The 16,924-nt window shown below is 37.5% G+C and overlaps 1 protein-coding gene across 18 annotated transcripts in view; it reads right to left on the reverse strand.

Moving 5' to 3' along the window:
• The window catches only part of DENND1B (DENN domain containing 1B), a 303,159-nt gene that overhangs the window by 102,999 nt on the left and 183,236 nt on the right, over positions 1-16,924 (reverse strand). For all 18 annotated transcript variants that reach the window (XM_070055062.2, XM_070055061.2, XM_051820442.3 and 15 more), the window contains 2 exons: positions 9,999-10,099; positions 4,400-4,445 (listed from right to left, as the gene is read on the reverse strand). In XM_070055062.2, the coding sequence (XP_069911163.2) occupies positions 4,400-4,445; positions 9,999-10,099 (147 nt within the window). The remainder of the gene's footprint in view (positions 1-4,399; positions 4,446-9,998; positions 10,100-16,924) is intronic.

Genomic DNA, 16,924 nt, shown 5'->3' on the forward strand with positions numbered 1-16,924 from the left:
TTAACAAAGAATCACTTACAGTGATAATATTAATGCAACAGCAAAAACATACAAATATACTAATTTCTTTCAATGTATATACATATACATAAAAATATTTTAACAAATAAAAATGTGGTAATCTTTAAATTATAATAGCAACCTGTAGGCAAAAACATTTATATTCATGGAATTTATACGGAAAATACATTATGATTTTGATATACATCTTCAGTTTTAATTTTCTCTTATGACAGAAATTATAAAGACAACGCAGGAAATTAATGTATTTTCTAAGGAGTGAAATGAATTAGTTCAAATATCTGAGGACAATAGCCATGTTCCCTCAAGACATCTTGTGAACAAACTAACAATAAACTTTAAATAGAGGAAATTGGTATTAATATGAGATGTGTATATTTTTAAGGTTGCTCTTAACTTTTAAAATGTCTGATAATAGCTGAACATTAAATTTTGACTACTCAATAACAATAGAAAATGTATTAATCTCCAATCAATAAACTGAGCCTCTAACATGACAATTCTACATAAACAAACAAAAGAATAGTATGTAATTTAAATATTTTTAAACAAAATTTACATTAGTGTCTACATTTTACTGATTTCTTTCTCTCCACTTCAGGTTTTAGCTACTTTTTAAATTTCCTTTTTTTAAAAAAAAAAATAGTTATTTGAGAGGAGAGTTACAGAGAAAGGGAGAGATATAAAGAAAGGTTTCCATCCAGTTGGTTCACTCCCCAAACAGCCACAAAGCCAGAGCTGTGCCTATCCAAAACCAGGAGCCTGGAGTTTCTTTCGGGTCTCCTGCAAGGGTGCAGAGGCCCAAGCACTTGGGCCACCTTCTGCTGTTTTCCCAGACCATTAGAAGAGAGCTAGATTGGGAGAGGAGCAGCCAGGCATGAACCAGTGTCCACATGGAATGCCAGCACCGCAGGCAGAAGCTTAGCCTGCTATGACACAGCTCCAGCTCCAGGCTTTAGCTATTTTTAATGCACCTTTGTCTCATATTTTATCTCATAAAATTAAGAGATATAACATTAAGAGTAAGAAAATATGGGAGTGCGTGTATGGATCAGTGGTTAAACTGCCACTTGCGGTGCGGGTATCCCGTATTGGAGTACCCGGGTTTGATTTCTGGCTCCATTCACAATCCAGTTTTCTGTCAATGAGCGTCCTCGGAATCAGCAGGTGATGGCTCAGGTTGGACCTCTGCTTACCTAACTTGGAGACCCTGATTAGTTCCTGGCTACTGGTTTTGGCCTGGTCCAGCCCTGGCTGTTGTGGGCATTTGGAGAGTGAACCAGCAGATGGAAGATCTCTGTCTGCCTGTCTACCTTTCTACACCTGCTTTTCAAATAAAATGAAAGTAAATAAATAAATTGTTTAAAAAGTGATAAAATATGAAAAAATTACTTGCTTTTTTCCTTTAAAAATAAGAAAATACTACTGAAAATAAACTGAAAGGATATTATTAAGACCAAGAGTAAAAGTTGTTAAAGTTGGGAAGTCCTTCTCACACCTTCTCCATCCTTTCCATATAATGCAGCTACAAATATACAATATTGCATACTAATGCAAAGAAATGACACAGTGGGGATCAGCACTGTGGTGCAGTGGGTTGAAGCCCCGGCCTGCAGTGCTGATATGCTGTATGGTTGTCAGTTCAGGTGCTGGTGCTCCACTTCCCATCCAGTTCTCTACTATGGCCTGGGAAAGCATCAGAAGATGGTACAAGTCCTTGGGCCTCTGCACCCCCATGGGAGACCTGGAAGAAGCTCCTGGCTCCTGACTTCAGATCGGCTCAGCTCCAGCCATTGTGGTCATTTGGGGAATGAATCAGTGAATGGAAGACCTCTCCCTGTGTCTACCCCTCTCTCTATCACTCTGTCTTTCAAATAAATAAAACAAATCTTAAAAAAAAAAAAGAGGAAAGAATGAAAGAAATGACACAGTGGCTGCAATCATATTATTTTTTGAAATCGCTCCAACATTTTATTTAGAGTCCTTTATTTATTAAAACAAATAAGACAACCCTTACATTTAAAGCATCTACTAATTTATTCCTATTTCCATACATGACCAAATCTGTTTTGAATTCATCCCTAAAATCTAGTTTTCAAGGAGAACAAAATTATCTTACCTTTTCTTATAGAAGCAAATTTAAATTTTAGAAAGACATTTCTAGCCAATTTTTATTCAAATATACATAAAAATAACTGAAAGATTTCAAAGAACATTAATTTCATATTTTCAAACAACTAAAATCTACTGAAACTGTCTTAGCCAAGAGAGATAAAAGAATATTTTGATTCTTCCTATAAAAGCAAAAAGAAAAAACAAAAGTGGTTGCAATTCCCAAACAATATGAAGAAAACTGGTCAGCCCAGTTTCACTTATTAAATATGTTAATAGTTATTTCCACATTTTCTTTCTTTTTTTTTTAGATTTAAAAGCAAGATTTATTAGAGTCACAGACCTCCCGTCAGAGTGGCATGGAGGGTGCTCCAAGGGAGGCAGAACCCGAAGGGGCTGGTGGTAGTGGGTTTTCTAAGCACAATTTTGGAGAAGAAAAAAACTTGACAATCAGCTACGAGGCGGGGACAAAACCCATCAAAAGACCTGATTTACAATCTTTTATCCTACTTTGCTTGCTTGTGATAAAATAAACAGTTTGATGATTTTTATAAAATAAAAAGGCACAATACAAATTCAAGTGAAAAAATCTACTACTGACAACATAAGAATGGAACTGCAGGATGTACATCATCTTAGAATAGATGAAGAAAAAACTCCTCAAAGTTATCCAACTGGTTTAAAGGAGTTCCTAAAGTTTCTAGTGCACCTTCTCCTGCTAAACCAAGTAAAACTTACCAATAAGATACTTGGATAAGTCCAGAGCAGGAAAAGTACAGATGTCAGTAAATTTAATCATGATTCTAAATATTCTCATTTAATAACAGGAGCCAATTTAAAGTCAGAACCTACTTTTTCTCCAAGGCAATAATTTCAGGAATAAATAATTCTTAGCTTTGCCCTTTAAAAAAGTACTAGTTTTCTTTATATGTCCAAAAAAAATGCAGTAAATGTAATTGAATATTTAAAACACGCACCCCTTCTATGGTACTTAGGAAAAGCTACCCAACCCAGACTTCAGTAGTAAAGCCAAATTAAACCTACTAAAGAAATTCATTAAAATGTATCCTTTACTAATGATTAAACAAATTTTAAAATCTTGCCTGAGGCATACTGCAAAAGAAAAAAGTATTCAACTCTAGATCACAGGTAGAATTTCACAAACCATGCATTTTATAGGGACATGACTCTCTCACAATACGATACTCAAGAGTTTGAAAATCTATCATCAGAATCTTTGACTAAAGTAAGGACTTGTAGTAGATACAGTGACAGCACCTAATAAGAAAACAAAACTTAACTAATTTAGCTTGCTCATCAGTAGCTGGGTTAAAGTGCAATCTGTATAACTGGCAAACAGAGAAATTCATTAAAATAAAACTGAAATCATCTAACATAATTATGTTTTTCCATGGACCCAAGTCTTTTGTTTTCATGAAAGTCTTTGGCTTGATTTTTTAGATGCTAATCTTACAAATTCTCTCTACAAATCTTACTGATTTCTAGTTGAAGATGCGTAAAGCTCAGGATGTTTCACTACAAGGATAACTTGAGTGACAAAATCATTTTGGAATGATGTGATGAGAATGGAAAAATAATACTAAATTTTATATCCTTCATCAAGATTGGAAACTAAACTGTAAAAAAACTATATTCTCATAAAAAAGGTTTATGACTAGCATATTAACCACATTTTTGAAAAAGCAGACTGATAAATTGGAGCATAATGAAGTTTTTAAAGTGTTTCTCTTTATGAATCATAACTATGGTAAATTTTGACTTTCAAAATACCAAGGTCTTCAAAAAATGCATGGAAATGCTGTTTTGAAGAAAACTGTGAATGGATTTCTAAAATTTTTTGTACCAAAATAAACGTATCTTTATTTCCACTTTTTAATGAACTTTCTGAGTAGCCTCTGAGAAGCCTGAAAGAGAGATAAAAGATCTCAAATTGCCACAAAAAAAAAAACTGGTTTATGAAGAACTAAGATTTTGAGAATTTAAATTTAACCACATGACTTCCACCAAATATAACCTATTCTCTAGGGTTTCACACCACTGAAAAGGGTAATTTAGTACAGTAATTAAATGAGACCATTTTAATGTTACCTTTTTATAAATGATCATTTCTGTATACTCTGAATATGAAGTCAGCCATTGCTTGGTAATACTCAATTAATATTCTTTCAAACAAAACAGTTTTAACTATTATTTTTATGAGCTAATTTTATCACTATGTACTATGACAAATCTGAAAAATACTCACCTCTATGAGGCTGGAGTGTATTCCAATCAGGTATGGCATTGGTGCACTAAATTAAAAATACATATGTATAGATTCATATATTTAATTAAAACTCAAACAAGAATGTAAGTAATCCAAAAGTTTAAAAAAAATTAAATGTATTAAATTCTCAATTCCAGTAGTACAATGCATGACAGACAATAAAATTTATTCAACATATAAAACTTACATTAATCTCAGAGGCCATTAATATGTTTAAATTAAGATTAGTTTCTATAAAAAATAAATCAAAACCATTTCTAATTAAATCAAGAGTTATTAATGCCTAAGAACAAATTTTTAAGAACTTCACAGTGTAGGTCATAGTGCAAGTTAAATCTTTCCAATGTACCTCACAGCAGGTATATCCTAAAAGATTATCAAATTTATTAACATTTTTTTGTGAATCTTTTTATTCAACTAAATTATTATTTCTATGACTCTCTTAATAAGTCTTCACTGATCATACCTAGCATGTCATCCAATATCTACCGAGTCGGTCAGTGAGTCAAGCCAGCCAGCAAACATTTGCTGAGACTTACTGTGTGGTGGGCATTGTAAAGGTGTAAAAACAAACAAGTTCCTCCCCACTGGGCTGTCTTTCCCCTCAGGTATCTTATTTTTAGTTAAATTTTGTAAATTCAGGTTCACTTTTATCTTTATAAATAAAATTTTTAATAAAACACAAAACATTCAAAGTATAAGAAAGATTTTGCATTAATTCAATACATGATATTTGGAACATGTCAGATTTGGGGACGGGGCTTCAGAACAATAACAAACAATATAGATAAAATATAATCCTTGGTGAATATTATTAACCAACAGAAAATACGGATAGTAAATAATTTTAACATAGAAAATCAGAATCACTATTAATTTCAGAAATATTTCTTATGAAATGCAAGAAGGAAATTACTCACCTTCTCATGTCATTCCTAAAATATTTTCTAACAGTAAAATATGAGCATTGATAAATGTCTACAGAGGTGGTAAAGTTATGTGAATAAATGGTATTTTAAAGTAAGACTTTTTGGCAATTATTTTATAGACACTGTTATGCTCTATTAACAAACCTTTTCCATTAATGCAAACAGATAATCCTCTTTTTGAAAGGATTTGCATAATTTTCTAAACATCACTGTCATTATTAGAACAGAGCTGCCCAAACTTCTGTGTGTTCACTTTGCTATTGAGAACCAGTTAATAGATAAAACCTCAATGACCACCCAAAAAGATCGATAGATCTGAAAGTGACCTCAAACACTTCCAAATTTCTTTTAAAATGACTAAACACTAAACTGTTTATTCAGAATTCACAAAAGAACAGTTAAAATTCTGTTTTTACTCTTTATTAACCTGTACATTCTAGGTTATTATCTCTAACTGTATTAGATTCCCAGTTATCTTTGTCTTTTGTGGCTTTGTTCCTTCCTATTTCTTTTATTTCTATGCAAAAGACCATCTGGAATTGATTTGATATTCTGGATATTCCATTCTACTGAAAGTTGAGAACTATTTATAGGTCTTGATATCCTTAAGACCTAACAGATTTTCTAACCTTCAAAAGGAAACAGGAGGAACAACTGTGGACTGTTCAACTTGTACTTAAATAAAGGAAGGCCAGTTACTGCCCTAGTTCAAGTTCTCATCCCTGGAATTCCTTCTGGGACTCCACTGAATACATAAAATGTAAGTCACTAACTAGTTTTGGATCCATGACAAGATTTGGACAACTTTGACAAAACAGGCAACCTTGAAGATCTGAAATATATTACGCATTCTCTACAACTAAAATAGAATAACACAATTGAAGTCCATGTTCAAACTTCCAATCTGCCCCTACATTAGGTTATTCTCCCCACAGGTTTGTAATAAAGAAAGCTATATCTCAAATATCAAAGCATAGTTTAACAGATGTGTGTTTCTTAATCAAAGTAATAAAATAACAATTATTGTAGTCCATCACACAGATTTGGGTTGATAACTAAGATTATATAACTTAGAGTTTGGTAAAATTAGAATCCTAACTGCTATTATTCATTTTGAAATCCTGGGAAACATATCTAGAAAAATGCCTTTATAATCTTATGAAAGCTACTTATCTTCTGAAATATAAAAAGGTTATAGAAAGTATTAAGTTAGAATAAAAAATTGAATGAAAAGCTCTGATCCAGAACTTTATTTAATAAAGAAATCCGAAATTTTGTATGAGATTCCTGGGCCTATCTATGTATTTTTCACACACTAATTTCTGACAAAATTTAAAATGTATAGCTGTTTGAACTTTAAACATTAATCGAGAGTATAATTGCCTAAAACAATTACAATGTTTTACAGTATATGGAGTTGAATCAGTACTTATTTCTTTCTCGCAATAACTGGATTGTGTACACCCCTAATAAGAAATAAACTGAATCTCATGAAAAGCAGTTTTGCAACCTTAGCTGAGATTTTCTAATTAGATGTAGGGTATTACTAAGTCAGGAAGAGATCCTTGGAAACACAAATGTTTTATCATCCATGTGCAAAACTGCCCCACATCTCTCTGTCAATGAAGTTATTTTCCAGATAGTCTACAGAACACCTATGACTGTTGCTGCTTCTTCTTGGTATTAATTAATCTTTACTCAAAAGCTGTCTCTTTTTATCTTCTTACAAAGAGACCACCCATAACATAGATGAATGCAGCAGTCTATTTGGCTATCTAAAGAATATAATTCTCCATTTTTTAAAACCTATTCTCTTAGAATTACATGGAAATAAGGGTTAGACAAATAGCTAAAATAAAACGAATGACTTAACCATTCCCTGAACAAATAATAAGTGATTGTAATTTTACTGGTCCTTTGGTTACAGTACCTCTGTGTCCATGTCCTCAGTAGGTTAAGAGTACCCAGCATTATTATAGATATGTCTCATTAAGTACTCTTATTTTGATTGATTAAGGGAAGAATATAGATGCCGTCATTGCCACTGAGAAGCCTTCCCCATCCGTGGTTCTTTTGTATGCTTCTGTACAGTGCTTATAGAGCTGCAGCATCCTCTTTGCTTTGTGTGTGCACGTAAGCATGTATATCTGTGTGTGTATTTCCCTGTGAATGCTGCAAGGGCAAGCCCTAACTCTTATTCATTACACTACATATTAAAGGCTTAGCAAATAAATGTTCATCAAATGTTAGATGGATGGATGGATGGATGGATGGACCAACAACAGAGCAAGGCTTCATCAGTGGACCAAGATGCGATATTCTCCCACGGTCACAAGATGGCATCATGGCTCTCCAGACTCTACCATGCCAGAACCACCAGGGGCAAAAACAGAAACGCTTTGTGGAACTAGTATTACTTCCAAATTTGGAAAGTTCCAGTCACTTGAAGAATTAGCAGAAGTATAACTATTGCTTTCAAACCTTCCTGGTGCTATTTGGTGCTATTTTGAATTGGAATTTAAAAATTTCTCAAAGACCAGGCGATTGAAGAGACAATTTGTATTATTTTTCTGCCTTTTGCATACAGATCAGTATGACTCTAAATTCACAGCTGCAAAGGGAAGCAGACCATCTTCACTAGGAAATAGTTCAGTTCATGAATTTTTCTAAAAATGGAGGATGATTGCCAGTGTCTTGGATGACCATTTCTAAAAAAGAAAGTTTAAAGTGCCCATTTCCTGGGACAGCAGTCGCGGTGACATCAAGGTTTAGGAAGTTTCAGGCAACTAACTCCTTGTCGAAGTAAAACTGCTCTCCTCTCTGGACCAGAGACTGTCTGGCATGGAGGCTGTTAGAACTCATCCTAAAGGCTATTTCAGATGTTAGAAATCAGAAGGGAAATTCCAGGGATTGAAATATGGAACAAACATCGTTACAGTGGAAGCAACAGAAAAAAGAAGGGATTTGACAGAAGGGATAGAAAATATCAGAAAGACAGCTCTGGAGAGAATTAGTGCACAACTGCTTGTGTTATAAAAATAGTTTCTAAATGATATTTTAGTTCTCTGTCATTCATTACAGAGAACTGAATTTAAAGGTATGTTACCTCTGAAGAGGTTAGAATGTTTTAACAGACACATTAAGATGGAACTAACATTATAAATGAGAAAACATAACCCTAAACCTCATAATTAGAATTGTTAGTTCTTGACCCATTAACTTGATCTATATTTTAAAACATCATATGTTCACAGATTTTCAAATACTTTCATTAAAATGTCTAAAAAAATAAGTTTCAAATACTGAACACTATGTGCAAAGATCTGCATATGTTAACAAGAATAAATCATAGTCCTTGCCTTCAAAGATGCTAAAGCATTGTGGCATTGACCAATTTTGTTGGTAAAAGAAAAATTATTAAATGAATGACAAAGCAGCCTCTTTACAGATATAACTTTATGATAGAACTAAACTGAACTCTCATAGTTTGACAATGGTTCCTCTTTTCTGGTTTTCCAAGAACAGAACAGCAGTAACTGGGTATTCACTTCACAGCATTACCAATACTATTACCATGCTGTGGAAACCCACAAAATATTAGTAGGCCAATTAGTAGGCTATTTGGCCAAATACACTTGTCATTATAATCACTTGTTCTGAACAGGTTAGTCACACAAAGTTAATAGAAAACACCTATATAAAAACTTAAGACATTTTAACCCTTAAATAGTTTAAAATGATCTGTCTCTCATGCAATAAGGACACTGAAATATTCTCAAAGAATATTAGTTGTAATACAACCAAATATATTAAGATCCAAGTGATTTCCTTCTGAGTGACTACGTGTGCACATACATGGTTTGGAGAGGGAAACCCCATCAAACTACTGAAGACTCAGGCCACACCTCTGAAGATACCATTTCAACCCCAGGCCTGAGGAAGGTCCCCAGGCTGCCTCTCAGAAGTCAAATTCATGTATAGTTTCACTGTAACTACACAGACTCTTCCAGAGGAAGGGAGCTAGCAGGGTTCTGGAGGCCTGATGGATTCCAATGGGCAGAGATCACCCGGCCTCGTCTCTACTGCCACGGCGCTCTTCAGAATCACTCCCAGTACCTTCGCTGCCGCTTTCTGTAGTGACTGAAGGCTGAGACTTTGACTTAAGCCAGAAACTCGGGAAATGTTGTACTGAAGGCAACTCCTTCGCCAGTATTGGAATTCAGAACGCTGCTGACGAGAGGGCTAAAGGAAAATGTGCCTGAGGAAAAAGTCACAAAAGCCTGGTTTCCAGCCGACTCGTGGACAGCCTTGGCTGCTGACACCTTGGATGCTAGGTTCTCTGACACCTTATGTGCTACACAATTTTCCTAACCACAAACTAAGATTATGCTTGTCTCTATTCATGCAATTATAGTTGCCTAATGACTGCAGAAGAAAATAACAGAATCTAAGAACTCTGTTTGCCAAAAACAAATGCTGTTTGCTCCATTTGCAAAGAACTACTCTGTCCTTCATGAATGCATTCTTCAATGTTATGAATCTCTATGTCAAGTATATGTGATTTCTTCCTTATGTACACCAAATTCAGGTATTTGCGTTCCTCTAACAATGAATCTGGATTGTAAGGAGTCTGGCAGAAGCCAGCTTACCAGCAGTAGTCGAGCAGGTGTGGAGGAAGCACAGGGATGTATATGTGCTGCCAGTACATGGGGTACAGCAGAGCAGCGGATCCATGCAGACAGGCAGTTAACTAAAAGTTGTAAAAGGATAACAACAATAAGTAGCTGCCCTCCCTCCAAAAACAAAGGTATTGTTCAAGTTATCAAAGATGAATTATAATCATAAAATAATGTATGTAATGACATAAATCATTTTGTCTTGTCCCATTCTACATGTAAAGACTGTTGTCCGAGAGACATGCCCCCCCCCAAATATATAAACAGCAAAAATAACTTCTTGGAAATCACATGCAGGTAGCTAATAGTTATCTGAAAATACAGAGCTCAGGGGTGAACCTCAGAACATAGATAAAAGTAAAACTGAAAAAATAGGTGAGCAGCTTAGAAAATATTGCAGGAAATTACAATTTGTGCAGCACAGTTTTCGCATCACTCAGATTAATATAACACGATTAAATATGGAAAGGAAGAGAGGCTGAAAGCTCCTGAGGGATATCATTAGGGCAAATTGCCAAAGAATGAAACATGAGCCAGTCAGGAGCGTCTGGAAGCTGCAGTAATACCAGGGGACTTGAATGTTCGACAGTTGGAGCTTCAGTAATGTGTGAACTGCAGGTTATGGTATCAAGAGACTCTGTTCACTGACACATAGAATGTCACTATTGACCAGCAAACTGCCCAAGCTTGACAGCTGGGCTATAGGAAGCCAAGTATATCATAATTTCATATTTAAACTGTGCATTCCAGATTAACATTTTGTTTCCTAGCTTTTTATCACAACAGCTGCAATTGCATTGTTGCTATTTTAAAGGTAATTGCCATTTTAATTGTTTTGTTTTGGCAAGCAGTTAATTAAACATTTTTTAATCCTTAACAAAGAGTTATCATTTTTTTCTTGTCTCCTACTGATCCTCATCAGAATTCTTATAATGTAACTTTTTTTCCATTACAAACTGTACTTCTGTAGGTCTAAAGTAAATTTTAGCATGTAAAGCATGAATTAAATAAGCATTGTTTCTCTTCATTTTAGTTTTGCTACAGTCTATTTGAATGTTACCTATTAAATCATTTATTCAGCTTGAAAACTAGAATTTTAAAAACTATCTAAAAATGAACCAGAGTTTCTATAAACTAGTATTTTTACTTTTATTATTATACATTATTATACAAAGAAACTGAAACAAACACATGATGACCAGGATTAATTTAAATGAATGCATACAAATGATCCAACTCTTACTAATAGCAATATTTATCTACTTTAAGTCTAAAACAATCCCATTAAATAAAATAATGTAATCAAAACCAAAAACATAAAAATGTTCACTGCAAGTATGCTCATATTTGTCATATGTGTCATATTTTTCCCAGATACGATTTTAATCAGTCTTATATGGCAAACAATGTATTTGGATTCTATTGAGAATTGTATCACTAAAGGAGTTTAGTACCTTGCACTTATCAAATTTTAATGGCTTACCACAGTATCCCTTTAATAAATACCATTTTTAAATTTCTTAATTAGAGCATACAACATGCCACTAGGAGGCATTAAAATACTTCTATTTAACAATTACAGGCCATGGGCTTACTTATGTTTTAAAGCTGAACTACAGGGAAATGAAAATAGGGTTGATCTAACTCACTGTGTCAAATTCTCCATGAGCTTTCTGGTATTCCCTGGCTGTAAATTAGTCATCTTTAAAGCTGTGTTAACTCTTTCCACCCCTTCAGTGTAATCTGATGGACTGAAAGAGTTTACAAAGCTTTGAAAGACAGCTCATTATTCAATTCTCTGCACAAGATGAGTTTTAAATTAGCTCATTGAAAACGCTTTATTTTAAAAAAAGCCAAGTTTTTTTTTTTTATTACAGAGAAATAATAACAATGTAGCAAGTGAAAAAACAGTCTCAGATTAGGAATTACTGAAAGGGTGCCTTTCTTCACCAGGCAGCCTTAGTGCAGAGCACTCCACTAAATGCTATGCAGGTACTTTCCCTACCCCTTCACAGTCAACTTTACATAAAATTATTTGCTAACAAGGCACATCATCTTAGGAATACGACTGCTACTTTGAGGATAGGTTCTGTCATGACAGCAGATTCATAAACTTCTGCCATGTCCAGGACTTCACAGCAGGTCATCCCTACTGGTCAAGATGCACTAGCAGGGGGCTGGCATTGTGGGGCAGCAGGTTAAGCCTCCACCTGTGACTCAGGCATCCCATATGGGTGCTGGCTCCAGTTCCAGCTGTTCCATTCTGAACCAGCTCCCTGCTGGTGTGCTGGGAAAGCAGCAGAATTTGGCCCAAGTGCTTGGGTCCCTGCACACAGGTGGGAGACCTAGAAGAAGCTCCTGGCTCCTGGCTTCAGCCTGCCTAACCTAGGTGGTTGCAGTCATTTGAGGAGTCAACCAGCTGATGGAAGATATTCTCTCTCTCTCTCTCTCTCTCTCTCTCTCTCTCTCTCTCTCCTTTCTGTCTCTCCCTCTATATATAACTCTGCCTTCCAAACAAGAAGGAAGCGCTACAAAACTTTTTATATATGAGGAATAGGTGTCGGGGTGGGGAGCCTTTATTCTGCCAAGGGCCATGTGGGTATTTATATTATGCACAGGCCATATAGAATTAGCAGCTTAAAAGCTAGCCTGCTATAGATGTTTTGAAGTCCTGCCTGTGGTTGCCCTGCAGAGCCACACCCGATGATTCTGTGGGACTTATATGGCCCCATGGGCCAGATGATCCCCATCTGTGCTTAAGCGATCAGACTGAATTTTTAAACTATAGGGCTGGCTGTTTGGTACAGCACTTACATCAGCACTTAGGATGCCCACATCTCAGAGTGCCTGGTTTCAGTCCTGGCTCCTCCACTTTCAATCCAGCCTCTTGCTAATGGAAGTAAGTACATGATGGCGCAAGTACCTGAGTCTCTGCACCCAACTGGGAGACCAGGATGGAGCTCTGGCTTCAGCCTGGCCTAGCCCTAGCTGCTGCAGGCATTTGGGGAGTAATCAGCAGGGGAAAAGTCACTTTCTCTCTCTCTCAAATAAAATAAAATAAAAATTGTTAAACAAAAATAAAACTGTCAGGTTTAGCTGGAACTATAATGAATTTGCTTTTGTCAGTAATTGCTTCTTAACTGGGAGATATCTGAGTGGATATTTCCAAAGAGGGTAGAAGAAAACCAAAGAAGATTCCCTACAACCACCCAGGGGCATTTCATTATATAAACTGAGGAAATACTGTTATAGCATATACTTTGCAGCAAAGATAAAAAAGTTGCAAGTAAAGTAATATACAATAAAGAGGCCAGTGCCGCAGCTCAATAGGCTAATCCTCCGCCTGCGGCACCGGCACACCGGGTTCTAGTCCCGGTCGGGGCACCGGATTCTGTCCCGGTTGCCCCTCTTCCAGGCCAGCTCTTTGCTATGGCCAGGGAGTGCAGTGGAGGATGGCCCAAGTCCTTGGGCCCTGCACCCCATGGGAGACGAGGAGAGGCACCTGGCTCCTGGCTTCGGATCAGCGCCGTGCGCTGGCCACAGCGGGCCAGCCATGGCGGCCATTGGAGGGTGAACCAACAGCAAAAGGAAGACCTTTCTCTCTGTCTCTCTGTCTCTCTCTCACTGTCCACTCTGCCTGTCAATATATATATATATATATATATACACACACAATAAAGAAAAAGCTAGTAGGCAACTAAACACATTTATACTGAAATTGTATAAGACTGTTAACAATTTAGTACATCACAGACATAAACTTAGGGCTCTGCCACTAAAAAGCTGGAATCTCTGGCACATCTGCTGTTATAACCAGGTCTCGGTTTCCTAACCTTTAAAATAAGAAGTTTAAGCTACATGATCTGTACACATTGTTTTCCACAGATCAAACACTCTTCAATCTTTTGCTTTTTTAAATTTATTTTCACTTATTTCAGCTTGGCCAGGCCAAAGCCAAGAGTTAGGAATACAATCGAGATCCCATACATAGGTGCACAGACCCAGCTCCTTGAGTCAGAGCCAGGATTCAAACACAGGTACTCTGACACGGAATGCAGTATCCCCACCACTAGGTCAAACACCCACTCCCAACACTCTTTATTCTTAGATTCTTAGATTCTTCATTCTTAGATTCAATTCTAGCTTTTGATGTTCTATAGTACAGTTTTTTTTTTCCACCCAGGTGGCTAGTGGAATATTTCAACTGAACAATACTTCAGATATACCTTCAAAATATACCTAAAGATCACCTTTAAGTGCTATAAAGCATATTAGTTGACTGTACAACTGGAAATATAAAAATCTGCTTAACCGCAAAATTGGGTAACAGGGACAGAGCAGTCAACAGGGCAAAGTTCCCATTTTCATGGAGTTTCCATGTTAGTAGGAAAAGTGAACAAGAAACAGAATGAGCATTCCTCATCTGAGAATCAAAAACCTGAAGCACTCCAAAGCCCAAAATGCTTTTAGTGCCAACATGATACCACAAGCAAAAAATCTCACATCTGATTTCACATGACAGATCACAGCCAAAAAGCAGGTACACTAAAAACACTGTAGGAAATTACCCCAGCCTATGTGTACATTTGAAATGTAAGTCAATTTCATGTTTATTAGACTTGGCTCCCAAACCCAAGATATTTCATTGGGCATATGTTAATATCCTCAATCCAAAACATCCCAAATCTGAAACACTTCTCATCCCAAGCATTTGCGAAGCAAGCTGTCTCGTATGTCACTGAAGAACTCTGAAGCAGAGCAAGAGGACACAGAATGATAGAGGGGCTGTTTTAGAGAGGATTACAGAAAAACTGATGTGGTGCATCTGAACCAAGACCCACCTCAAACGAGAGAAAACTGTTGTGCATTTGGGGAGAAGAGTACTTGAGGCAAATGGGAAAAGGCATGCAAAGGTCCTGAGGTAGAACCCTGCTTGCCATCCTCACAGCACAAAGAGGAAGCCCAGCAAGCTTAGACTGGAGGGAGGCAGCAAATCAGGTCAGACAGAGCTGGCTCACAGACTGAAAGGCTCCTGGGACATGAAGAAGACTTCTAATTTGTTTTCTGGATGACACATTCCATACCACTTAGTAGAGTGCTGCCACAGCATTATTTACCTGGAACACTTCTTCTTCTTCTTCTTCTTCTTTTTTTTTTGGACAGGCAGAGTGGACAGTGAGAGAGAGAGACAGAGAGAAAGGTCTTCCTTTGCCATTGGTTCACCCTCCCAGTGGCCGCTGCAGCCGGCACGCTGCAGCCGGCGCACCACGCTGATCCGAAGCCAGGAGCCAGGTGCTCCTCCTGGTTTCCCATGCGGGTGCAGGACCAAGCACTTGGGCCATCCTCCATTGCACTCCCAAGACACAGCAGAGAGCTGGACTGGAAAAGGGGCCACCGGGACAGAATCCAGCGCCCTGACTGGGACTAGAACCTGGGGTGCCGGCGCCACAGGTGGAGGATTAGCCTAGTGGGCTGCGGTGCCGGCCACCTGGAACACTTAAACTATGCATATACAGGAAAATAAATCCATATTTTAGAATTTGGGTCTGTGGTGTAAAATACTACAAAGAAATTAGATCAATTTACAAATCAAGTAAGAAGAATCTAAATGCTTTAAAATGACTTATGAGAAACCAAACTTATAAACTTAAAAGGAAATGATAGATATAGTCTTCCTTTAGATAATATACCTCAAGATGACATGTCCAGTACATGACAGTAGGGTTCCACACTGCTTTTTTTATTATATACCATTTTTTTTAATTTTTTTTTTAAGAGAAACAGCTTTTATTTTTGTTTGCAACTTGTAAAACTGAGTTATTCTGACGTAAAATACCAATAACTCATCCAGGACCATGACACCTTCTGAGAATGCCACATACCTATTTCTAATGTGTCCAAGTGACAGCCCATCCCAGATCCGCCCAGCGCAAAAGAAGCAACAATGGATCACTCTTGAGTATGTCACCTTCCCTGGCGACAGCCACCAGAGTAAGGCGGCCCACGGAACACAGAAATACCTAAGCTGCTGTCTGGCACAGGTGATTTCTGCTTCCCCACTTCTCAGCTTGTACACGATCCCCTAACCTCACTTTCCTTCTTCTTAAAGGGGCTGATTTGGATTGACTGGAGAATGGTGTCCATTACCTAATGGGTCATGAGTAGAGTTAGACAGTGAGAGAGAGAGAGAGAGACAGAGAAAGATCTTCCTTCCGTTGGTTCACCCCTCAAATGGCCGCTACGGCCGGAGCTATACTGACCCCAAGCCAGGAGCCAAGTGCTTCCTCCCAGTCTCCCATGCGGGTACAGGGGTCCAAGCACTTGGGTCCTCCTCCACTGCCCTCCCGGGCCACAGCAGAGCTGGACTGGAAGAGGAGCAACCAGGACTAGAACCCAGCGCCCATATGGGATGCCGGCGCCGCAGGCAGAGGATTAGCCTAGTGAGCCATGGCGCCAGCCCCTCCACACTGCTTTTTAAATATTCAGCTAATTGCTTCTCTAATCCTCCAGGTGTTCAACATGAAACAGAAGAGTCAGAAAAAGAACTTCCGTGTTTCTGTTACAGCCCACCTCTGGCATTATACTCTGGAAACTTAAGGAATAATACATTGCTGTAACTTTCAGAGAAAAATAAATTTATCAAATAAACATTTCAGGAAAAAAAAAAAAAAAGCTCCTCATCTTTAAATAGGAGGCAGGTGTTGTGGTGCAGAGGGCTGAGCTGCTACTTGGGATGCCCTCATCCCAAATCAGAGTGCCTGTGACTGAGCGCTGCCTCCAATTCCGCTCCAGCTTCTGTGAATGCACACCATGGGAGGCAACAGGGGACGGCTCAAGTTCCTGGGTCCCTGTTACTCACAAGGAAAGCCTGAAAGGAGATCTCAGCTACTAGCTTAGGC

The sequence above is a fragment of the Oryctolagus cuniculus genome, chromosome 13 (genome assembly GCF_051225735.1).
Source record: "Oryctolagus cuniculus isolate XC-2025 breed Fujian yellow rabbit chromosome 13, ASM5122573v1, whole genome shotgun sequence".
In the NCBI taxonomy this organism is placed as follows: domain Eukaryota; kingdom Metazoa; phylum Chordata; class Mammalia; order Lagomorpha; family Leporidae; genus Oryctolagus; species Oryctolagus cuniculus.